Source organism: Schistocerca americana, chromosome 4 (assembly GCF_021461395.2).
Source record: "Schistocerca americana isolate TAMUIC-IGC-003095 chromosome 4, iqSchAmer2.1, whole genome shotgun sequence".
Lineage (NCBI taxonomy): Eukaryota > Metazoa > Arthropoda > Insecta > Orthoptera > Acrididae > Schistocerca > Schistocerca americana.
Window position 1 is genome coordinate 359,875,489 of NC_060122.1, and position 27,007 is coordinate 359,902,495.

Below are 27,007 nucleotides of genomic sequence, written 5' to 3' on the forward strand. Positions count from 1 at the left end.
CTGAGCAGATAACGTACTGTATCCGCTGATGGCGGCGGATGTAGTGGACAGCCTGGAGAACAGCGTAAAGCTCCGCAGTATAAACCGAACACTGGTCGGGAAGCCGAAATCTATTTGGGGTGTCGTCAACAATATAGGCACTCCCTACACCTAACGATGTTTTCGAGCCATCAGTGTAAATAAATGTGGCTTCCGTCATTTGTGCACATAGAGCAGCAAATGCCCGACGATAAACAAGTGAAGGGGTACCTTCCTTGGGAAATCGACAAAGCTCACAGAGCAGGCAGATCCGGGGACGGAGCCAAGGCGGTGCTGTACCCCAAGTTGTCAAGAAGGTTTTAGGAAAGCGGAAGGAAAGAGAATGGAGCAGGTGACAGAAGCGGACTCCCGGTGGTAGTGGGGAGGAGGGGCAGCCTGCATATCCTACATCAAAGGAGGCGTCGAAAAAAATGTCATGGGCTGGATTAGCAGGCATGGAAGACAGATGGCTAGCATAACGACTCAGAAGGACTGCTTGCCGATTGGACAGCGGAGGTTCAGCAGTCTCAGCATAAAGGCTTTCCACAGGGCTGGCATAAAAAGGTCCAGACACTAAACGTAATCCACGATGGTGGATAGAGTCGAGACGCCGAAGAATAGACGGCCGAGCAGAGGAGTAGACTATGCTTCCAAAGTCCAATTTCGAGCGCACTAAGGCGCGATAGGACCACTCGGTCCGCTCCCCAGGAGGTACCACTCAGGACACGGAGGGTGTTGAGGGATCGCAGACAGCGAGCCGAAAGATAGGAAACATGGGAGGACCAGCACAGTTTTCTGTCAAACATAAGACCCAAGAATTTAGCGACGTCTGGAAACGGAAGGTTGACAGGACCTAGATGTAAGGAGGGTGGAAGAAACTCCTTACATCGCCAAAAATTAACACAAACGGTCTTACTGGGAGAAAAACGGAAGCCGGTTTCGATGCTCCAAGTGTGGAGGCGATCGAGACATCCTTGAAGACGTCGTTCAAGAAGGCTGATCCGTTGAGAGCTGCAGTAGATCGCAAAATCGTCCACAAAGAGGGAGCCCGAGACATCAGGAAGGGGACAATCCATAATTGGATTTATGGCAATGGCAAACAGTACAACACTCAGCACGGAGCCCTGGGGTACCCCGTTTTCTTGGGAGAAAGTATGGGAGAGAGTAGTGTTCACCCGCACCCTAAATGTGCGCTCTGCCATAAATTCGCAAAGAAAAAGGGGCAACCGACCTCGAAAGCCCCAAGAGAACAGTGTGCGGAGGATGCCTGTCCTCCAACAGGTATCGTATGCTCTCTCCAGATCAAAAAATATTGCTACTGTTTGGCGTTTCCGGAGAAAATTGTTCATGATATAAGTGGAGAGAGCAACAAGATGGTCAACTGCAGAACGATGCTTTCGAAAACCGCATTGGGTAGGTGTTAAAAGACAGCGGGACTCCAGCCACCAAGCTAAACGGCAATTCACCGTACGCTCCAAAACCTTACATACACTACTCGTGAGAGAAATGGGGCAATAGCTAGAGGGGAGACGTTTGTCCTTTCCAGGTTTTGGAACAGGAACGACGATAGCTTCCCGCCATCGTCTGGGAAAGGTACTGTCGGCCCAAATTCAATTATAAAGGCGAAGGAGGTAACGCAGACTATGGGTTGATAAATGCAGCAACATTTGGACGTGGATACCATCCGGTCCTGGGCCGGAGGAGCGAGAAGAAGAGCGTGCATGTTGTAGTTCCCGCATGGAGAAAACAGTATTGTAGCTTTCGCGATTTTGAGAGGAGAAAGCAAGATGTCGCACTTCTGCTGCACGTTTAACATGCGCGACAGTGAGCCCAGAGACCGGGAAGAAACTAGGCGCGCCTGAGAACCGTCGAAGCCGACTCCAAACTTCTGAGGAGGGAGTCACGGTGTTAAATGAGCAAATAAAGAATTTCCAGCTTGCCTTCTTGCTATCGCGGATGACACGACGGCATCGTGCACGGAACTGCTTATAGCGGATACAGTTGGCCAAAGTAGGATGGTGGCGGAAAACGCGAAAAGCACGTCGCCACTCACGTATTGCGTCCCGGCATGCCTCGTTCCACCAAGGAACTGGGGGACGCCGGGGCAATTCGGAAGTGCGTGGTATTGAACGTTCCGCAGCTGTAAGAATAACGTCGGTAATATGTGTGACCTCATCGTCGACGCTGGGAAAGTGACGGTCATCGAATGTCGCTAGAGACGAAAAAAGTGTCCAATCGGCTTGGGCAAACTTCCAGCGTCGCGGGTGCATATATGGCAGTTGAGGCTGCAGTCTAAGGACGCATGGAAAGTGGTCACTCGAGTGTGTATCATCAAGGGCGAACCATTCGAAGCGCCGAGCTAGCGGAACAGTACCGACCGCAAGGTCCAAATGAGATAAATTTGTCGTGGAGGCAGACAAAAATGTAGGGACCTCAGTGTTGAGGCAAACTAGATCCGCTTGGTAGAAGATGTCTAGCAATAGTGAGCCACGTGGACAAGGATGTGGAGATCCCCAAAGCGGGTGGTGGGCACTGAAGTCCCCAACGAGCAAATAGGAGGGTGGGAGCTGACCAAGAAGATGAAGGAGATCAGCTCGTGCCATTGGTGTGGACGATGGAATGTATACAGTACAAAGAGAGAACGTGTATCCAGAAAGGGAAAGACAGACGGCGACAGCTTGGAAGGAAGTGTATGGGCTGGAGTGCCTTCAACAGAGGGGAGATCAAATCGGACGGACTGAAAATGGGGGAGAACAAAGCGGCCATGGGGACGCAGCTTTGTTTCCTGAAGACAGAAGATGACCGGCGAGTAGGATCGTAAGAGGATCGACAATTCATCCCGATTGGCTTGAAGGCCGCGGATATTCCAGTGGATAATGGACAAAGGGTGAACAGAAAATGGGGGAATGTGACCAAGGTCGCTGTCAACTCAACGACTGCTCAGAGCTTGCGACCGACAGCACGGAGTGGCATTCAGCCGAAGGCAGAAGATCCTCATCCATAGGTTGTTCAGGAGCAGCTCCTGCCACCAGCGATCAGTCGGTTGATCGGCCCCCAGCAGTGCGCCTCGGTGACACAGAAGACGGCCGAGGGCGATTTCCGCCAGGTGGTGCTGTAGGTGGGACACGCCTTGGCGGAGAAGGAGATGAACTGGGTTTCTTTGTAGCCTTCTTGGAAGGATGATGTTTAGATGGAGGAGGAACTGATGGGTGTGAAGTTGGGGTACGTAAAAAATCTTCACGAGTATGCTCTTTTTTCGAAGTCTTGGTGTCTGACTTTTGGGCTCGAGATTTAGCAGAAGCCGATGAAGGGTGAGCCATAGAGTGGGCAGGCGAAAGTGGTGAGGTTGAACGGGCGATCTTTGCGCTGGCCGATCTGACGACCGTGGCACTAAAGGTGAGGTCGCAAGTCTGCGTGGCTGCCTCCTTTGTTGGCTGAGGAAAAGCAAGGACAGTGCTGTATTTTCCTGTCTGAGGCACAGTGGGCTGTCAACTGGCGAATAATTTTCGAGCAGCAAAGGTCGACACCTTTTCCTTCACTCTGATTTCCTGGATGAGCTTTTCGTCCTTAAAAACGGGGCAATCTCGAGAGGAAGCAGCGTGGTCACCCATACAGTTGATGCAGCCAGGGGATGGAGGTGGACAAGCACCCTCATGGGCATCCTTGCCACACGTAACACATTTGGTCAGATTGGAACAGGACTGGCTGGTGTGATTGAACCGCTGACACCGATAGCAACGCGTAGGGTTTAGGACGTAAGGGCGAACGGAAATTCTCATAGCCTGCTTTGATTTTCGATGGGAGTTGAACTTTGTCAAATGTTAAGAAGACAGTGCGGGTTGGAATGATGTTCGTGTCAACCCTTTTCATGACTCTATGAACAGCCGTTACGCCCTGGTCAGACAGGTAGTGGCGAATTTCTTCGTCAGACAATCCATCGAGGGAGCGTGTATAAACGACTCCACGTGAGGAATTTAAAGTGCGGTGCGCTTCAACCCGGACAGGGAAGGTGTGGAGCAGTGAAGTACGCAGCAATTTTTGTGCCTGGAGCACACTGACTGTTTCTAACAACAGGGTGCCATTCCGTAATCTGGAACAAGACTTTACAGGACCTGCAATTGCGTCGACACCTTTCTGAATAATGAAAGGGTTGACCGTGGAGAAGTCGTGACCTTCATCAGACTGAGAAACAACAAGGAACTGTGGCAACGATGGAAGAACTGTCTGTGGCTGAGACTCAGTGAACTTACGCTTGTGAGCAGACATAGTGGAAGGTGAGGAAACCATTGCGGAAGAATCCCCCATGATTACCGGGGTCCCGTGTTCGCTACACACGTGTCCACAAAAGAGTTGTGGACCCCCTGGGGGGGTCTGTGTGTGTGTGTGTGTGTGTGTGTGTGTGTGTGTGGGGGGGGGGGGGGGGACACAGAGAAGAAAGGTGGAGTAATTTAAGTAACTTTCATTTATGGCAGCAGTCTATATAAAAGCTTAGTTAGAGATGTGAAAACTTTTATCACTGTAAACTGAATTTCACTATGTTCAGATTTATCCAAATAAGCTTTTTGATATCTCTTTTTGGGTTCATCAATCCACATCACTTGTCAAACATAGCCTGCAAATAACTACAGTTTTATTTCTTACCACAGAGACCTCTGTCCCATATTTTTGAAATTTCACTCCAATAGAATAAATGAATGTGCGAAAACAGAAAGCAATGATCAACTTCAACAACACTGACCTGAAATAATTTCAAATCTCATGTATTCTGGCACTGATTCAAGCAAAGCTAAATGGTGTTGCATCAACAATATTCTAATTAAAACAATTTCTTTTAAATTTTAATTATTTAAGTGGTTATTTGCTATTACCTCTCAGACAATATTTGCTTGTTTGAATACAAATTATTCATTGTATTATACATGCCTTACTTCTTAGGTAATTAGGAAACAATATGAAGAGGCATACATGTAGCCATTTGAAAACAATAAACTAGGCATATTTACATTGATCATTTAAAATCAATTATATATATGCAACACAATATGAGGTATGATCCATGGATGGCTGAAAATGATGTGAGACCGAGTGGTAATTTGACCAAATCTGTTACTCACTGCTGTAGCGCAATAAATCAGTTTGGCATCCAAAGTTCTGAAATGTATCAGAAATGCTGCACAAGGCTGTTCATAATAAAAAATAACGTGTAGTTCTAGTGCACCTGTGTACGGTATATTGATTCAATAAATTAAAAATATTTCTGAAAATCAACACTTATTTCATCACAGTTATTCTCATGCAGACATAAAAGAATAAAAAACTATCCACATTTCCTCTTTTGAAGTCCTAGCATTTTCTAGTCTTATAGATAACAACTGAATATCCTTAGTTATGTTAAAAATGCATAAAAGGGGGCCTAAGCAATGACATTATGAAACATAGTTGCAACCTAACAAAGGGTTTTCATAACTGTAAATTCCCTCATTACATATGAAAAGATGTTGATTACGTGGGACAAATAAAACGAGAAGGTGGCAACCACCCACACTAAGAACAACCAAAACAACCACCACCACCACCACCACCACCACCACGCACTAAAGAGAAAGCCTTGTTGACACAGGCATCCTTCTCTGTTCCATGCCATCTTTACAATTTGGTTGTAGTTCAGTTAACTATTTAGCACTTTGTAATACAGCTGATTGATTATTTGAGAGAGTGTGGGACCAAACGGCAAGGTCATCAGTCTCGCGATTCCAAAGTGGGTTACATAAGAAAGAGGGTCTGCTAAAAGTTAACAGATTCCGTCACAGGAGACAAATTATAAAAGAATGAACATCAGACACATACAGAAAAAGCATAAAAGGTGAGAATAAATCGAAAACTGGAAAAAAAGGGGGAGCAGTCATGGGGTCACAGACTGTGAAGACTGCAAAAGGAGTCCCAACCACAACCAACCCGCCCCTGCTCCAAGGCTAAAGAAAACCTTATATCTGGAAATAAAAACAACTTTCACGAAGGAAACCAAGGACCAGGTCTACCATTCGTGGATCATTTGCTAATATTAAATTTAAGGAAGTAGGAAGACTATACTTAGCAAAAAAGGTCAAAAGAAGAGGACATGCCACCAATATGTGAGATATCATCAGTCTGGCACCACAACCACTTTGTGGGGGTGAGTCATTATGTAGGAGGAAACAATGGGTGAGTCGGGTATGGTCAATGCTTAAACGGCATAAAACAGTGGACTCTTTCTGAGAGGGGCGGAAGAAGTGCCCCAAAACTGCAGTAGACTCCTTGATTGTGTGGAGTTTATTACAATGTAGCGCTACAGATGGCATTCCACTGTTGGGCAAACAGAGATTTGACGTGGATCCACATATCCGCAGCTGGAATTGTGAAAGGAAATGGCGTAAGTATTCACTTCTCTAGCCAAACGAATTCATTCCCTGTGATTCCCACAACTTGGGACCCAGAAAAAGATGACTGAACCAGGCGGCACGCTCAAGGGCAGAGAAAAGGTCATGGATGGCAGGGACCAAGGAGTGGCGAGAGTAGCATCGATAGCCTGAAGGTAACTCATGGAATCGGAACAAATTAAAACATTATGGAGGGAGGCCTGAGAATCAAGGAGGAGGGCCCTGTAAATGGCTAGAAGCTTTGCTGTAGATACACTACATGATCCTGGCAACAAATGATGCTCAAAGTCAGTAGGAGATGCGAAAGTGTATCCCACCTTATCGGTAGTATTAGAAACATCAGTGTAAACGATGGTGGCACCCTGGAACTCTGCAAGGTTGGCACATACAAGCCGCCGGTAAACCATAGGAGCAACAGAGAGCTTAGGACCCTGGTAGAGATCGGTCCTAATCTGCGGTATAGGCACTGTCAGAAGTGTTATGAGAGGAAAGACAAGGGGTGCAGTCCAGGGAGTGCAGATGGAAATCCCAGCAGAGGGTAGTGAGACGCATGCCAACCGGCAATCCCACCCATGGGGCGGGTATTTGGAGGGAGACATCCCTCATTGGCGAAGAGCACAGGGTACACAGGATGGTCAGGGAATTGGCGAATGGCAACTGCATAAGAAACAAGGAGTTTGCTCCATTGGATGTGTGGAGGGGGAATCCCGGCTTCTGTAAGGAGACTATCAACAGGACTAGTGCGAAAGGCACCAATAGCCAGACTCACACCACAATGATGGACAGGGTCAAGGAATTTCAAAGTGGAAGGAGCAGCTGAGCCATAAACCTGAAGACCATAATCTAGTCTGGACACGACCAGAGCACGGTAAAGATGGAGAAGAGTGGAACAGTCTGCACCCCACGACGTGTGGGCTAGGAGGCAGAGAGCATTAAGCTTCCACATGCATGCAGTCTTTACGTGGCAAATGTGGGGCAGCCATGTCAGCCTGTTATCAAAAATAAGGCCCAAGAAATGGGACTGTCCTACAAAATTGAGGGGCTGGTTGCCTAAATAAAGTTCTGAGTCAGAGTGCACTGTGGGTTGACGACAAAAACGCTTAACTCACGTTTTGGAGGGGGGAAACTGGAAGCCATGGACAATGGCCCACACAGAGGCCCGTCGGATGGCGCCTTGGAGCTGGCGCTCAGCAGACGCCACCAAGTGGGAGCTGCACCAGATGCAAAAATCTGTCAATGTACAATACCGAGGTAACCAGAGGCCAAACAGATGTCAAAAACCCATTAATGGCAATGAGGAAGAGTGTGACACTTAGCACAGAACCCTGTGGGATACCATTCTCCTGAATCTGAGGAGTGTTGAGTGAAGTGCCACGTAGAATCCAGAAGAGACGGTAAGATGATAACTTGTTGATACAAATCTGAAGGGTATCACGGAAGCCCCAGTCATGGAGGGTAACTAAAATGTGGTGGCACCAAGCCATGTCATAAGCCTTATGTAGGTCAAAGAAATCTGCGACACGGTGCCAGTGGTGAGCAAAAGCCAGACAGATAGCTGATTCCAATTGGAGTAAATGGTCAACTGGAGATCGCCCTGCCCAGAAGCCACACTGATACAATGACGAAAGGCCCAGAGATTCGAGTACCCAACATAATCTGGAGTTGACCATCCATTCGAGCAGTTTACGAAGCATATTTGTAAGGCTAATGGGGTGCTTGCTGTCTAGAGACGTTGGGTTTTTCCTGGGCTTAAGGACAGGGATAACTATACTGTCTCGCCATTGTGACAGAAAAACACCCGTGAGCCAGATATGACTGAAGAACCTGAGGAGCTGTTACCTCTGGGGAACGTCCAAGTGTTGAATCATCTGCTTGTGAATGGAATCTGGCCCTGTGGCTGTGCCCTGTGACGAGCTAAGAGCCTGCACCAATTCCCATTCAGTGGAAGGTGCATTACAGGGCTCAACGTGGTGCGGGATGAAACGGAGGGGGGTCTGTTGAACTCGTGTTTCTGCTGGAGAAAGGTAGGAGGGTAGGAAGCGGACGACAATGCCATTACAAAGTGTGTCGCAAGCTGTTCTGCGAGAACCAATGGATCAGTGCACAGAGCGCCTTTAAGGTTCAGACCCTGGACAGTTGACTGTTGCTGGTGGCCCAGAACACTACGGAGCTTTGACCAAAACTGCAATAAAGAGGCATACGTCCCCAGGAAGGAAACATAGCGCTCCCAGCATTCCTTTCTACTCCGCTTAATAAAGTAATGAGCCTTAGCTCAGAGACGCTTAAAAGTGAGGTGGTTGGTCTGGGAGGGGTGTCGCTTAAATCACTGCAGTGCCCTTAGGCGGTCCTGGACAGTGACTGCGACATCTTTAGTCCACCACAGTACCAGCTGATGACGAGGGGGCACTGTGAATAGAGGGACAGTAGTGCCAGCAGCATCAAGAATAGAGGCAGAGATGCCTTGCATGAGTACACCAATGGAATTCGACAGGGAGGTGTCAAAGCGGAGAGCAGACATGTATAAAGGCCAATTGGCCCTGCGGAATGCTCAATGTGGGGGCCTGTCTGCCTGGTGGCAGCAGGGAACGATAGCGTCACTGGAAAATGGTCACTGTCGCAAAGGTCATCATGGGATGACCAATCTAGGGAACCCACGAGGGCAGGGGAGAAGATTGTGAGATTGATAGCAGAGAAGGTGTCATGAGCAACACTGAAGTGGGTAGGGGAAACATTGTTGAAGAGAGAGAAATCGAAGTCAGTAATAAGTTGGTCGATTAAGAACCCTGACCCGTTGAAGTGACACTCCCCCATAGTGGATGGTGGGCACTGAAATCCCCAAGGAGGAGAAAGGGGGTGGGAGTTGCTGGATTAAGATAGATAGGGCAACATAAGGAAGTTGCCAACGTGGAGGGAGGTAGACATTGCAAAGTGTGATTGCCGGAGTCATTTGTACTCTAATCGCTGTCACTTCCAAGGGAGTACGTAGGGGGATCCAGTCACTAAGGACATCGGAGTGAACCAAAGTGCAGACCCCACCAGATGCTATCCCAGGGCCAGCACGATTGCGACAGAATGCCCAATAACCGAGGAAAGTTGGGGAGTGGTCATCATAGAAATGCGTTTCTCGGAGAGCAAGAGAGAATGCAGAATAAGAGGAGACAAGACGATGCATGTCCGGTAGGTGACGAAAGTATCCATTGCAGTTCCACTGACTGATCATGTGGTGCGAGTCTAAGATAGGCACGAAAGAGCCGAGGAGGTGGTCGGGTCACTTTGTCAGTAGTTGTCACCGACAAGGATGGGGTGACATACATAAATAAGATGCCCGACTCATGTTGCGATAGGGGAGTTGGCACCTCCGAGGCACCTTGTCGTGGGATATATGTTCTTCCTTCTCTTTCTGAAGTGGAGGAGGGCAGGACAAAGGGGTAGTACAGGCGTCTGCAAGATCAGGGACCGAGAGACAGCAGGTGCACAGATGGTGCGCATTGTGGCCAAGTGGTGGTGAATGTCTTCTGGCCTGAGAGACGCTGGGTAGAGGGTTCCTGGGAGGGAGCCCGATCACCGGCAGATGCCGAAGAAGGGGGGCATTTCTTCGGCCGGGGAGGGGAGGTCGTGGGAACTGCAGGGGAGGCGGAGGGGAGAGTGGGGCGGTGCTGGGGTACGGATGAGGGGGGAGGGGGAGGGGGAGGGGGAGGAGGAGGAGGTGAGGAAGTAACAGAGGCATAAGTTGAAGATAGTGACACCAGATGGAGTCACTCATACTTTTGGCAAGCCTCAGTGTATGACAGGCGATCCAAGGACTTGTATTCTCGTATCTTCTTTCTCTCTTGTAAGCCGAGCAATCTGGCGAGTGAGGGCAGTAGCAGTCAGCACAGTTGACAGACACACGTGGCAGAACACAACGGTTTCTCTCATGGACTGGGTGGCCACAGTCACCACACAAAAGGTCCGCCATACAGCGGGGAAGACGTATGCCCAAAACGCAAGCACCAAAAGCACCACATAGGTGAAAGGATGTACGGCTTCACATCAAATCTGTAGCATGTAACCTTGACCTTCTCTGGGAGGGTATCCCCCTAAAAAGTCAGAATGAAGGTGACAGTAGTAGTGTAGTTGTCTTTGTGACCCTTCTGCACACGTCGAACAAAATGAACATCACGCTGCTCCAGATTAGCCCAAAGTTCATAATCAGTTTGCAGGATGAGGTCCCATGAAAAATGATGCCCTAGACCATATTCAGAGATGGGTGAGGAGTGATAGACACTGGCATGTTGCCAAGACAATCACAGGCATGAAGAGCTGCGGATTGGGTGGCAGAAGCTTTGATCAAAAGGGAGCCTGACCGCATCTTACTAACAGACTCCACTTCACCAACCTTGCCCTTGATATTTTTGATGAAAAACAATAGCTTTGTGCAGTGAAAGTGTCCCCATCCATCCTAGCACGGAAGAGGTAATGGCGAAAGGGTTTCAGCCAACAACGGTGAACCTGACCCTTCTCCCATGGGGTGTCAGGGAAGGGAAGGATGCCAGGTCATAAGAGGCAGCATTTAAGGATCCCTCACCATTCGAAAAGACGGCCATGTGAGAACGGTCAGATTTTTGCAGCTTGACACACTTCATGTACCAAGCATCCACCCTGACACCACCCACTCGAACCAGGGGCTCTCCCCATGGGCGCCCCCCAGCCACAGCAAGGGCTGTCTGCACGGCAGCCATTGCCGGGAGTTACAATGACAAGCAACCACTCTTTGGCATACACGGGCAGAGAACAGCTCAGATCTCTGTGTTGTCAGGGGGCTCAACCATATGGGTACATAACAGGCCCACCACACAGACTGGCTACATGTGCTGGTGACCTAACGTGGTGGAAGGGGCTACAGTGGGGAAGGGCGAGGGGAGAGGAATCCACATCGTGAGTTCATGGCTCACACTAAAAACAGGAAACTTTGAAGTGGAGGTCAAACCTCAAGTGGGGACCGAAATGCCGAACGGGTGAAAAAACAGGCAAAAGGAACAAAGTTGCAACCCATGCAGGAAACCAGGGGAATAGCCAGATTGACATAAGTCAGAACACCAAGAGAGGGGAAGGAAATGGCAATGGGGAAGGAGCGAGGATAGGAAGGGAAGGGGTAGGAGAAGGAAATGCAGCTACAGAATGAAGAATGAGCTGCAATAGCTTGGGGGCCCTGTGTGCGCCATGCATGAACTCACGAAAGAACCGTGAGCCCCGGGGTGGGGTTGGGGGGTAATACATAAGTTCTGGACCTATTTCATTTTATCCCCAGATTCTTCCTTCTAGGATATTTTTATGGAAATTTGAGTTAGGTGCCCAATTAACTTAGTTTTTTTCTCTTTCTATACAAAATTAACCAATCTAATTTTTCTTTCCTTGGTTCCAAGAGCTAACCCTTTATTAGCATAACTTAAAATTTTCCAAATAAATGTGTCTAATTTCAAATTTCTTCCTTGTTCCTGTACTAAAGTGGTGTTTAGTTAATAAATAGCTCTTATTTCTGAAGGGTTGGTTATACATCGCTGTTCTTCTTTCAATATCCATTATAGTTCACAATGGAACAGAAGAGGGTGTAAAATAATATTTGTTTTAATTCCTGCTGTTACATTAAGTATTTTCTCCACTTATTTTATAATGTAGTTTTGTAGTGATCCTTTCAATCATACACTAACAGGAACGTAAAATACAATAACTTTAACATGGTAAAATGAGGGACAATAATTTAAAAAGTATGCAATTTGTAATATAACAGGTATGAAGAGGGCATTAGGACCTATACGTACTTTCAGTTCTTCTTCCATTTCTGAGAGTTTCCTTTCCATTGCTCTCCTTTCACGTTTCTCCATCTCCGATAGTGAATTCTTTGGTGGCTGCAAATGATGGAAAATAAAAGCAGTGACTAAGAAAGAAACACACTGAAACAAAGTAACCCCCAAAATAAACAATTTTATAATGACATTTACTTACAGGTATAGAACTGCTTGAAATCTGCACCCTGGCTTCATTCAAAGCCTCCTCAGTCTTCTGTAATTTCTCTTTTATCCTTTCATTCTCCAACAGTAAGGCTTCATAGAGCTATAAACACACATTTTCCATTTCAAACCACAGCCAACAAGTTTATAATATGAAAGGGATATGTAGTAGTAGCTACAAAATGAATTTTAAACACTTTAATTTCCATTTTGCGGTGTATAGCTTTATTTATTAATCGTTTGACGAGTTCAAGTAGTTTCATCCTTAGTTCCATTACAATCTAATAGGAATGGGAACAACCTACTTTATAATTAGATTTCAATGTACTGATATCTTTTAACATCTGAAACTACTCTTTTCTTAAATTTCAAAGTTTAAATAATTTATTACCTTTTTGTAGTCAATTTCACCATTTTCACTTGCTTCATGCGGCAAAAGAGTGGATGAATGTCGAGAATTAATAGGGGAGTCTGCTGCAGGTGAACTAAGTCGTGACGACTGTGGAGATCCTCCACTCTGAAAGATAAATTTGGTGAATGATGAATAAACTACATGTATAACACTGAAAAAACTCAGGTAACACTTAAGACAGTCAGCAGTGGCTACTGCAATACAAAGTGGAAAAAATTTTAATGTCTCCCACGTGTTACATTATCATGCCAGAACTTACAAGTGTACTTATGGGAACTGACTGAAGCCTAGACATTTCATTAAAGTTTTTCTTACCAATGCTTGTCTAATAAAAGGAGTAACATACTTTCGAACTACTGTACATTTAGCATCAAGCTTTTACTATGCAATGACCAAACTCATGAGTAATTTTAAGCAGCTTACTTCCCTGCGAATCCCTTAGGATAGAAACATGATCAAGCAATGCAATGTTAGAAATTAGAAATAATATTTTCTTTGTATAATGACAAAATACTGATATGGTGCAAAACAGGGCTTAAACAGTGGAGTACTGCAATTGAAACACCATGTTTACATTTTACGTCAATGTCATTGGATGAAACTGAGCCACACAAAGAAGCTACTTTTCTTCAATTCATACTCTCTTAGTCAAAATGTAATCAGTACTCGACAAGCACCAAAAACTGATAGGTATTCACATCTCAGGGTGCTACACCTATTTAAAGTCATGTTAAATAGACATAATCACTTGTTGAAGTTCCACACGAACAATCCGATAATTCATATGACGTGGTCAGGGAAAAATCTGGAACCTGTTTGGATTCATCAGTATACAATATATTAATGTCATAATGTTCATTTAAAATGCAGTCAGTCAGTCACTTTTTGAAATAGTTTTCGAACCTTTTCAGGCTAATTAACTATGGACTATTTCACAACCGGTGCAAATGAGATAACAAATGATTGAACCTGCACAACTTTAATACAATTTATTTGCATTAGCACACAACACACATTACATAAGCTTCATTTCTTTTAATTTGCGTACTTCTGTATAGGCTGGACACACACTATTCCAATCTGGATTTCGCTGGAGCAATTAGCACATGCTAGCAGATGTGTTCATCTTGTAGCTGGCTCAAGAGTTGCTTGGCCATAGTTCCCAAAAGTAACAAGATTTTCCATACTTTTAGTACAGTAATGAATTTGGTATATATGGATGGCCATTTAAGTGGCATGAAACCAGTATAATGTGATTGGGTAAAATTACTGACTTTAAGGTCAAACTGAATGTACCTGGGGCCTGTAATTAAAGTTCTAGTTTCAAAATGCTGTAGAAAGGGGATCACTGCATAGAACGATTTTTTTCTTTATCGAGTTGAGCGTCTATGGAATGTGTGGTAACAACCAATTTCATTTTAGTGTCTAGGTCTTGTTCTTGTTCCAGCTTTGACTTCCTGCCAGTACCTTTTGAGCCCATCCAGGTCCTCTCCGTCTTTTGGACGTTGATGACAATTTAAAACCTTGATAGTTGTTCACCAATCATCTAAATTTGTTCCTGTCGGGAATTTCTCCCTGAGATGCCAATCTGCCTAAGATCTTTTTCACATTCTTCGAACCATCTCAGCCTTGTTTTCTTAGACTGGATGAAACTCCATATTCTTTTTGTTAGTCAATCGCCGTCCATCTTCTCGAGATGACTGTAAAATAACAATCGTCTCTTCTTAATGGATGCTGTGATAGGTTCTGTCTTGCTGTACAAGTCCTCATTTGCTCTTATTTGCTATTGTCCATGAACCCATCGATTACCTAGGATGTCTGTCATATATCCTACGCTCTCACTTTTCCAGCCGCTCAGTTTGACCTTGTCTACTCATGGTCAAAGTTTCCGATTCATATAAGCCCTCACGTTTTATGATTGTAGTATAATGTTTGAACTTGGCCCCTATATTCAGGACTTTTTGTTATAGGTATTCTTTGTCAGTTGGTATGCCTGTTCTAACTTCCTCATCCTGAAATTAATTGCTTCTTCTCCTAATCAATTCTCCTGGATGACTTCACTTAGATAACTGACATTTTTAACCCGTCCCATTTTCCCCAGACTGGTGATCATCCATTCAGGTCCATCACAGATGTTTGTCATATATTTGGTGTTTTGAAGAGAGATCTGGAGTCCAACTTTTTCAGCAATTTCTGACAGCCTATTGATCTTGTTGACTACTGACTATGACGTTAACAAAAATGGCTGGGTCATCCACAAAGGCCACGCAGTCAATGTACACCCATTTTTCTTAGGACCAAGACTAAACCGCTCTTCATTTGTTCCTTCTTGGGCTAACAATTTTCTCCACTCTCGAATGACCTTTTCCAAATTAGAACAGCATATTATTGTCACCAGGAAAAAAAAAAAAAAGAGAGATGGCACTATCAGAATATGAAAAACAACAAGCATGTGGTACATAGTTATTCTTCAGTTTGCGTCCAAGCTGTCCAATATGATAGCCTCCATGAAGCATTGTGTGCTGATGGTAAGCTTCTTTTACAGGGATGATGATTGAGTGTCAGTTGCTCTGTAGAAGTTCCAGACCCAAAGGTACAAAAAAAGGAACTGGTCCGATGTGTACTTAGGGTCTGGAATAAATGACCACGAAAATTGAAAACATAGGTTATTTTGAAGTGCAGTGTGGCAGAGGAAGGAAATCGGTTGATCTGATATCTAGTGCAGATGATGACACAGCTGTGCAGGAGGGGTCGAGTAGTGGTGGGTAAACAAGCATTGCACAGGGAATTAATCACATATGTCCATGTTCAGGAGTTGCTCCTCAATGACCTGCCAGCAATACAAACATTCACTCTGGCATTCCATCCTCGCATGGATGTGGACAATGAATGGCCACGGAACATACTGAATACAGACGAACAGACAAAGCCCATTTCCATATCCAAGGACATGTCAATTCACAGAATACAGGTGACAGAATATCTGCACACCCATCAACTGGTACCACTTCATTCTGCATAGATGACTGTGTAGTGCCTGTTGACAGCGCCGTCTATCATAAGGCCATATCCCCCCCCCCCCCAGGTAATGATTCCTGTGGGTTCTATTGTCTGCTCTGTCACTGTGGTAGGATTATTTTTATTCAAGATGGTGCTGCTCCACACATTATGCAACTAGAGAAGTGACTGCTGCAGAGGCATTTCCAAAATGCTGGAATTATCAGCTGCCATTTCCCTACAACCTGGCCATCCATATAATCTGATCTTAATCAGTGTGACTTCTGGCTGTGAGGTTATCTGAAAGATGATGTGTTCAGTGCTCCAATTATGAATGTAGCTGAACTGGAGGCGCACACTGCGTAACACATTCTGATCATGACCCCTGACATGCGCCAGTCTCTCGTGGAATGTGCTGTTCTGTTTCTTGTTTTAGCTTTTGGCAGAAAATAGTCTAACGACAATTAGAAACTGATGTCATTTTGCTTTTGATACGGTTTTTGGCTCCAGGAAAATGAAAAACCAAATTTCTCATCTGACGTGGTACAACCTTGGTGGATGGCTTACCTAACGAACAGCACCACAACTGTTGACTGTAGAACTTGTGCAGTCATATACTTTGAACAGCACAGATGGTTTAATGTGCAACTCAAACCCTAGCTGTTGTAGTGGGATTCATCTGTCACATTTGTTGCCAACTCCACTTACATTAAGATACTTTCAGAGCCATCTATTGGTAAAATTTTCATTAAATGTTCCTTATGTTCCATGGAAATTCCCCCTGCGTCTATAATATGCTGATCAAATTTGAAGACATTCTGAGCAGTGATTCTCTTTCTCTGGAACTTTAACTATGAACATCCTGTATATGTATTTTAGAGAAAGCCATTCACTCTCACCATTTTGATTTGCACAACCATTAACACCTTCAGCTGACCACTCTTTTTCAATTTCTTCAAGAACTTTGTTTATTATTTCCTCATAATACCACCCAGCAGCTGTAATTGAATTTTACAGAATTTAACTTAAATGGGAAATTCGTTAAGCTTCTTAAGGCTTCTGAAGTTTTGTTACTTGTCAAGGTAAACCAGTCTGTAGATTCAGGCTGCTTGTAATGCAGTCTAGACCATTTTTACATGTAATAGTAGAACCAAAGGGACCCTCAACAGTGACCAAAACATTTTGGCTTAACTGTGCTGTGTTCTTACAACTGTTTTGGGGGAGCATGTTCATGATATCTATCCTAAGAAATTCTCTCATTATATTGGGTAGAAGTGCTCACCAGCAGTTGATATGCTCCACCAAGAAATTTTTTTAAATTAGTATGCTCCAGCAACAGCTATGGAGTTATAAATCCATTCACCCGGTTCCACCTGTCTGGATAAGCCTCATACACACGAAGTGTGGCAACAGGTGTCTGTGAATGCAAATGTGTGTGTGTGTCTCTTCTGTGGCACGCAACATTCTCTGTCATGTCAGATAGTGGCTGCTATAGCACTTCCACAGGTTATGGTTACAGAGGTATGGCGGCACATGTAATCCCATGGCTCAGGAGAAACAAGTTTGCCAAACCCAAACTAAAGCAATGAACATTGCAGCCCCTGAAGTGCCTTTATCAATTATACGATTCTCTGTTTCAAACGAAACTTTATGATCTGAAAGAAGCTCTTTCAGAAAGTAACCAAACCCTGCTTACAGTTCCATTTTACTCCTATTTGCACATTATATTTTTTGCACAATATTATCTTGGTATTAAATGCTCCATAAATCAAATTTTGTTACACTGTCAATTCTCTTGAGCAAGTTGTTTCAACAGTAACAAGGAATTTCTAGGAAGTGTACGTCTTGAATCTACGATCCAGTTATGTTGATGTGGTAAGTTCTTTACACTCTGATATGATGCTTCTCTTTGGAAATTCAATGCACGCTGGACAATTTTATATTTACAAGTTGGCGGGATTTCTTTTACTAGTTGTAACTTCTATATGCTCAGGAACATCAAACATCAACTACATTTGTGATATGTGCAGCTGCAATCTTCTTCTTCTTTTTTTTTTTTGGGGGGGGGGGGGGGGGGGGCGTGGGGACTTTTGGTCAAAGTTGAAGCCCATCTGTTGCATATTTCTTGGGTGATTTTAAAGTCTAGTTTTTTTTTCTTAGCTGCTCACTTGCTGGTTCACTGTGTTGCAACAACACTTGAATTATTTTCAAAGCATTGATCAAATCAGGTAACTGGTGATACTGTATATTATATTTGCTGTCCAAATGCTGTTTCTACTACTTTAGCTGCATTTTGACACAGTAGCAATCACCATTTCCAATATTCTGCTAGTACTTATTCCACGTATGAATAACCATTCCATTTTATCTACACAACAGACCCAAGACCCAGAAATGCAATGGGTTATGTCATTCTAAATAAATGCCACACAAGTTCATCCCTCATGCAACACAAAAACACTACTACACTCTTTTGACACATTTGAAACCCTACGTACTGATACTTAAATATTAATGTTTAAACTATATATGAATGGTACAGCAGCAAATATATAATAATAGAACACACACACACACACACACACACACACACACACGAAGTTACTACATACTCACTTAAATCAAATAGCTATATGTAACTTATAGGAACAAAGGATGCCACAGCCTGTGCCATTTTGAATAAAATTGTTCTGGGCATGAGGCTGCTTCATTTTGAAACTTGTATTTTGTTAAAAGGAAAATGGTTGCAACTATAAGAACTACTCCATTTACTAAGAAAAGTTATTGTAACCTCAAGGACTTCCACATTATGTCATAAATGTGGAATGTAGTGAAACCAACAGGCCAGAGAACAGGCAAATACCATCACTGATTTAAACTGAAGAGCTAAATGGTCTGTTACAGGTAGCAGATATGATTAAATATAATTTCTTAAATGTAGTAGAAAATGTAAGAACAAACAGTTCAGGACAAAAAAACGAAGCATTATACCGCAAAAGCAGCTCTCATAAAATTCAATCATATGGACATCTCGCTCACTTTTTTTTTTTTTTTTTTTTTTTTAAAGTGTCATTTGGACCTGATGGTGTTTCCAACAGAGTATTAAAGACTTGTCCCCATATTATAAGCACTGTCTTTGTCTTTTAGGAAATATGTAATGAATCATTAAATGTGGGCTGTTCTCCAGAGACTGAAATATGCTATTCCGAAACCCCTCAACAAGAAAGGTGGTAGGAGATATGTCAGAAGCTATAAACCCATTGCACTACTGACAATTTTCCAATTTCTTTTTTTAGAAGGTGGTGTATTCTAGAGCAGTTTGCCACATAAGGATCAGTAACATCCTCAGTAAATCACAGTTTGTATTTCAGAAGAGTTGCTGAACTGAGAATGCCATTTATACATTCACTCACCATATTTTACAAACATTAAATAACAAAGGTTGGTGTTTCAGTGATCTATCAAAGGCACTGGACTGTGTGAATCAATATTCTCCAATAATCTGAGTTTTTACAGAATTTATAGTATAGCTAACCAAGAGTTATCATCATATCGTTTTACTTTAAAGGTCAAGCAATGTAAACAAACAGTGGAAATTATTCTGAATGGGAAGAAATCACTTATGAGATTCAACAAGGTTCACTACTGGGTCCACTTCTGTTCCTCCTATTTGTAAACCAACTTCTGTCTATCGTGCAGCAATAAATCAGAATTTGTTGCTTGCACAGATGACACTACTATTGCAATCGATTTCAAACATACCTACAGCAATACAAGAAATGGTAAATAATGTTCTTAAAACTATTATTGCATAGTTTTGTGTAGTTAACTCATACAAATACCTGGGTGTAAAACTTTGTAGGAATATGAAATGGAATGATCACATAGGTTCAGTTGTGGGTAAAGTAGGTGGTATACTTCAGTTTATTGGTAGAATACTGGCAAAGTGCCATCAGTTTACTAAACAGCATGCTTACAAATCACTCGTGCGACCCATCCTAGAATATTGCTCAAGTGTGTGGGAACCGTACCAGATAGGACTAACAGTGGATATTGAATGTATACATAGAAGGGCAGCACGAACAGTCAGAGGTTTGTCTGATCATGGGAGAGTGTCACAAAGACACTGAAGGAATTAAACTGGCAAACTCTTGAAGACAGACGTAAACTATTCCGAGAAAGTCTCTTAACAAAGTTTCAAGAACTGACTTTAAATGATTACTCTATGGATATACTACAACCCCCCACTTATCGCTCACACAGCTATCATGAGAATAAGATCAGAATAGTTACTGCACGCACATATGCATTCAATCAATCATTCTTCCCACACTCCAGCAAGAAACCCTAATAACTGGTACAATGGTATGTACCGTCTGCCACATACCTCATGTTCATTTGCAGAGTATGGATGTAGATTTAGAATGGCCTCATTCTCAATTTTGAACAGACAAGATGCTCAGTTCTGCACATGTAGACCAGAACAATGATATGAGCAATAGGGCACAACAATGATATGAGCAAACATGTGGTGGGAAAGTAATAAATAATATGATATTAAAATCAGTTTTAATAAGGTTTGATGTGGCTTCATACTCTGAAGGTTTTATTCAAATTTTTGAAAACAGTTATTACGGAAACTGGCACTTTCTTGCTGAAATAAATGCCGAAAATTAAACAATTTTGAGAAAATCTTTCCCTGTCCACTGACGGCTGCATCAAAATCAAAATGTGCGTCTTTCAAAATCAAAAATACGTACGTAAAACTGCGGTACACGTTTCTCGATTGGCTTCTTAGTTCCCAAAAATACCTCATAACAAAGACAAAACACCCGGTAAGCAAAAACATTATACTGGAAAAGAGAAAGAACTAGGGGAAAGGGGGGGGGGGAGGAGGGGGCAGAGCTGGCAGCAATGAAACAATGATGCATATAGAAATAGCCTCGTTTTGAAGCAGCACAACGCACGTCGACGTTTCAGCTTGTCGGCCAAAAATACACACTGCGTCATTCTTCAGATTGTGTAGTCTAAACGGGCGAACAGCGTTAAAGATCTCGATATCAGGTTCGTTTCATTCTTCACTTTTATATGAGTGAAGCGGCGTTTTATCTTTCTGGTCACAAATCTTGTACACAATGGTGCACAATACGCTGGCCTATTGTCTCTCTTAAAAATGACAACGTTACTTATAAACCGAATGTACTTTTTTTGTAGAATAAAATACTGTCTTACTGAAAAAATTAAGAAAATAAAAACTGCCGTGAAAAAGCTGCAATGGCACATTTACATATTTACTCACAGATTTAAAAACTAAAGAAGACATATCTCTGATAAGTATCTCCAGCATGTGCTTTTTCTGTCGAGCCAAAATTCTGTAACGTGACGGATGTAGTAATTAAGGGCTCCACATATGCACAAATCCATCGACCGACTGACCAATTTCTTACAATCCTAAAAACTGTCCCCCCCTGACTGCACTCTGCGATGAAAGCGCCGCTCTGTTCCTATCGGTCGCGAATTGTTTATCTAGCGTTCCTCGAGGTTATGTTCTACGATATGTTGCTTTTGTACAAGGTCCGGCAGAAAAACCTCCCCTTTAAGGAAAGCTAATAAAAACAAAACCAAATAAGGTAGAACAATTTTATTTATACTAAATAAAAGTACATATTATGCCATTTTAGAAAATACTCTTATGGTCTTACTTTTTAAATAAAACATCCCTTAAATGGCTTCCTGCACTGTCGACACACTGTTTGAGTCTTTCCCTGAAGTTATTCATTACTCTTTGAGTCATTTCAGGTGGAATAGCTTCAACCTCTTGTGTAATTGCTTCTTTCAGGGCTCGTAAAGATTGTGGACGTTGTTCATAAACTTTTGCTTTTAAATAGCCCCAAAGAAAGAAATCACAGGGCGTTAAGTCCGGCGATCGTGGGGGCCAGCCAATGTCTCCACGCAACGAGATCACATGTCCAGGAAACATTTCCTTCACCAATGCCAGTGACTGCCGCGCTGTGTGGGCAGTGGCACCATCTTGCTGGAACCACGCGTTCTCTATTTCACCAAAAAGCTCCCTTAGTTGCGGTTGGAGAAAGTCGCGGAGCATGGCACAAAAGCGTTCACTGTTGACGGTTAAATTCCTGTCATTTTCTTCGAAAAAGTAAGGACCGATCACTCCGGAATTGTAAACAGCACACCATACTGTTACTTTAGGGCTATGAAGTGGTCGTTGATGAAGTTCTTGGGGATTGTGTTCACACCAGTACCTGCAATTTTGGCTGTTCACTGTTCCGGCAAGGTGAAAGTGTGCTTCATCAGAAAAAATCACAATATCGTTGGGACGAATGTTCCGAAGAAGGTCTTGGCACAAACTTACACGGACACCACAGTCTCGTTCACTCAGTTCCTGCGTAGTTACAATTTTGTAAGGATGCATTTTAAGATCTCGATGCAAGATTCTTCTCACACTTCGATCAGATATCCGTAATGCTGCCGCATGCTTTTTAGCGGATCGTCGAGGAGATTGTTGAACTGAAGCTCTAACTGCATCAACATTTCCGGGGCCTGTTGCAGTCCGTGGTCGTCCAGGTGGTTTCCTTTTTAATGCGGAACCTGTCTCACGAAAGTTAGCAACCCAAGAATAAATTGTTTTCTTATCGGGAACAGGGTCCCGTCGTCCGAGCGCAAAGCGAACGCGAAAAGCACGTTGAGTATTAATAGGCGATTCGCCATTTTTAATAAAATCTTCCACTACGAAGGCACGATGTTCACCAGACCACGCCATGGCGTACACTGAAAACGGCACGTAGGCAGCTACTTAACGACGCGCCCCCCACCACTCTGCTCCTTCTACTGTCCGCTGCACGTTACTTTGTAATCGGGGAGTTTTTTATGCCGAACCCTGTATTACAGACACACACAAACTGGGATTTTCCTTGCTGCTTCTGGACCAACGACGCCATAAAAATCCCAGACAAAGCTGTCTGCAAAGAAATAGCTAATGTGAAGGAAGAAATCTACACACGCTACGTTATTTAAGGAGCTGGAAACTGATGATTGAAGTCATTATTTATGAATTGATGAAACATGCTTGTCTGAGCTGCTGAACGTCGCCAAAACACAGAAAATGAGTTAAAAGTCGATATTACGCAGGTTTATAACAATATCGGAACTGGAACTTATTTATGGATATCCGAAATCGCTATTAGTGTTCAAAAATATTAAAAATACTCCGTACCCAATTTTTGCCATCCTCCCCCTTTCCTGTAAGCTATTGTATGGGTGCTCTTATATGTAGCATAAAAGTTGTCCCCTGTAAGTTTAAGAAACTCTTATAATTTGAAGAACACAAAGGTGGCGGCGCACACTATGCGATAAAGAGAATCCGATACATAAGAAATAAAGAATTTAGTAACTATTTTAAAATCCTACACTACTGTTCAGCGCAAAACGTGCCGCGACAGGCAGACTCCTAACAACGAAGCAAGATTATTTTATAAAATAAAGTACGTTGACTGCCTATATTTCGGATTTAGGTTTCGTTTCCGATACATATCGGTCTGTCATTCAATTTTTTAGATTTCATTTCCGATAAGTCTAAAACACAACCTGAGGGTAGTTAACGCCTCAGGGGTAAAATGAAATTTTCTGGGATATGAAAACTGAGAGGGTTTGATTGCTGTTCAGTCGTAAACTAAATAGTTTAAAAAAATATATCAATCACTCGTCGTTAGACTACCAATTTTTGGATACCCACCTAATTCTAAAATTGACAAACATGAGCATAAACCAGGTCCTTTTTCTGTGTGTAGAAAATACGACTGATTGGAAATAGATTTCAATGAGGAGCCGCCGACACACCACGTTCACCTGGATAGCGCCGCACGTCCGTGCCGAAAAACCATGAGCCCGGTAAAAGAATCAGATTTGAAATAAATGTCCGAGGTTTTGTACGTCTTTGTCATAGGTCGCCAATTTAGGTCACGGTAGATACAACATTAACGTACGAAGCGACGCAGTGGAGGGTAGAGCGAACGCATTAACGATATTATTTGAAACCCCCAAGTAGTCTGCGAACTAGCCACAGCCGCCCATCGCGTTACCGGGTCGCTCACTGTTCTTCCGTCAGTCGTTCGCTCCCCAACCATGGCGAAGTTCACGTGAAGTGAATGCACTGTTAGTCTCCTATTTCATTACCTCAACGTATTTCACATTGTTACACGAGAAACAAACAGGTGAGCGAAATTTTTCCTAAATACGTGAAAATTACTGGGTAATATATCAAAGAAAGTAATCAATTATCGAAAACATTTAGTTGGATAGATAAAAAAAATCTACTCACCAAGCGGCGGTAGGCGGACGCTCTAACCATCCGTTTCACGCACCGCGAATTGTGAATTCGCGGTTTTAACTTACGGTCAACACTGAATTAAGAATTCAAGATATCCATTAGCGGCTTTTCTGAAGTAGCAAACTGATGAGGTGCGGATTGTCAGCCTAAGCATGTGCATTCATGTTTCTTCTGTCGTCCGTTCTTCTACAGTGTATTGCAAATTAGGTAGTTTTTTCCAGTAATATTACAAAATACAAATAATGGCGTTTGTAAAATTGTATATTTATTTCTTTCCTTAGAAAATTAGTTGTCTTACTCGTGATAGTTATGAACCTTTTCAATGACCGACATTGATTACTGAAAGAAGTTTTCCTTTTTTTAATTTTCAGAACAATGGTGGATGACGTGCAGCTGTTGAAATGACTGGACGAAGAGCTTGCTAAGGAAGATTGTAGTAAGCTCAGGAAGATTGTAGTGATGCCGAGTCAATATTCGAAAGTGATCACGATTGTGGAAGTGAGCAGTCCCTGTACGAAAATAAAAGTATCGGTTAATTTAACGTATATGTTAGGAAAGATGATATGCAGTGGAGCCATCAACCTCTGATTCAAAATAACAGTCCGACACGATACTGTCAAGCATTTACAGGGAGTTATAGGTGCACTAAAAAACGCCAAGTGTCCAATTGATTGTTTACATATTTTCTTCGCAGACGATATTTTAGAAGAAATTGTTCGCTGTACTAATATTTACATAACTACCATTCGTTGTAAATACTCCAGAGAAAGGGATGCTGCATACACTAACATTACGGAAATCATGGCATGCTTAGGACTTCTCCTCTTGGCGGGTGTCCTACGATCATCACACTAATTTACTAGATCTCTGGGCAGCAGATGGTACTGGAGTGGAGTGCTTCAGACTTTCAATGGGCATGAACCGTTTTAGTTTCTTGCTGACATGCCTGAAATTTGATGACATCAGGACACAGTTCATAGGAAAGAAACAGACAAATTAGTCGATGTCCGATTCATGATCGATCTGTTTGACGAAAACTGCAAGAAATATTACGATTTAGCGGAACAAAGTACAGCGGATGAAATACTGGATGCATTTAGTGGCAGATGCGGATTTATACAATACATTCCATCAAAACCGGCAAAATACAGTATAAAAAATGTTTGCACTTACTGATGCCAAGATGTTTTATACAAGCCATTTAGAAATATTACGTGGAAAACAGATGGATGGCCCTTATTTCTGTGAAAACATACCTCATGCTATTGTAAAAAGATTGGTGAAGTGCAAACCTACATCTGGCAGAAATGTAATGTGTGATAATTTGTTCTCATCAATCCCACTTACGGCTGACTGGTTGAAACCGACAAGCTGGCAATGATTGGAACAATTCGAAAGAATAAGAGAGAACTTCCTCCATTTATGAAAGTAGGAAAAGATCGTCCTCTGGAACCTAGTATTTTTGCATTTAGGGAGACTATGACACTTGTTTCAAACAAGCCTAAGAAAGACAAGGTTGTTCTGGCGCTATTCTACTTTACATGATGATGACAGTACTGACACTGACTCCGAAAATTCCAAGCCAGAAATATCAATAGCCGACCGGGTGGCCGAGCGGTTCTAGGCGCTACAGTCAGGAACCGCGTGACCTTTACGGTCGCAGGTTCGAATCCTGCCTCGGGCATGGATGTGTGTGATGTCCTTAAGTTAGTTAGGTTTAAGTAGTTCTAAGTTCTAGGTTACCGATGACCTCAGCAGTTATTTCCCATAGTGCTCAGAGCCATTTGAACCAATATTAACATTTTATAATGATACCAAAGCTTGTGTGGATAAGGTTGATAAGATGAAATTATGTATTCTCTGACGAGAATTACGAGAAGACTGCCATTTATAATTTTATGCTTTCATCTGAATATTGCTGGAATCAATAAATACGCAATTTACATGATCAATTCAAACTCTATCATTCCCAGAAAAGACTATCTGAAAGTTCTTGGCCAAGAGTTGTTGCATGATTGTTGTCAATTAAGGTAAATCAACTAAATACTGCAACAAGCATCAAGAACTGTGTCACGGAAATTTTGGTATTACCCAAACGAGGATTCACTCCAAGAGCTCCACAAACAACTATTCGAGAAAGATGTAAGTTCTGTGGTAGGGAGGAAAACAGGTCAACAAGATTTTGTTGCAAGCTGGCGGAAAAATTTTTGTACCGAACATGTCGCAGTGCATTTATGCAGTGACAATTGCAACCACAGTGAATGATTTGTCTTAAATAGACAAGTGTGCCACAAAGTACCACTTTTCTGAAAAAAATTGTGAACTTCCTTTTGAAAAGAACTGTTGCTTAATATTAATTCATATCAACAGCGGAAAGACAGAATGAACGGTAATTTCAGTGATTATAGCATATTTTATTTTAGGGTAAATTACAACTCAACATAGGTTTTCTTTTACAGTACTGACGCCCAAACAAACAACGTTTACGAATTCAGTGATTCATTTGTATTACTCATGTTCAAACACATTAAATTCTAACAAAACTATTAAAATTATTCGTCAAACTGGCAATAAATGTAATGCAGACTCTCAGTCCGCGTGCATGTAATGGCGTTAAAATGTCGCGCATGTAGCGGATGGTTGAGACTGCTGGGGACTACACCGCGAGCGATTTGAAAACCTGAGAGCTTAAAGGAGGAAGAAAGGGTAATATGCAGAACGAAGATTATTGCTAAAACACCATGCATAACTCAGTAAGAGCGATAGGTCAAGTGCCTAGGATGTGTCAGATATGGGAAGGGGACGGCGAAAACGCGACAAGGCAGAA

The 27,007-nt window shown here is 43.0% G+C and overlaps 1 protein-coding gene across 6 annotated transcripts in view; it reads right to left on the reverse strand.

Moving 5' to 3' along the window:
* Positions 1-27,007, reverse strand: part of LOC124613251 (protein phosphatase 1 regulatory subunit 12A) — a 371,783-nt gene that overhangs the window by 12,998 nt on the left and 331,778 nt on the right. For all 6 annotated transcript variants that reach the window (XM_047141939.1, XM_047141940.1, XM_047141942.1 and 3 more), the window contains 3 exons: positions 12,816-12,941; positions 12,420-12,527; positions 12,236-12,322 (listed from right to left, as the gene is read on the reverse strand). In XM_047141939.1, the coding sequence (XP_046997895.1) occupies positions 12,236-12,322; positions 12,420-12,527; positions 12,816-12,941 (321 nt within the window). The remainder of the gene's footprint in view (positions 1-12,235; positions 12,323-12,419; positions 12,528-12,815; positions 12,942-27,007) is intronic.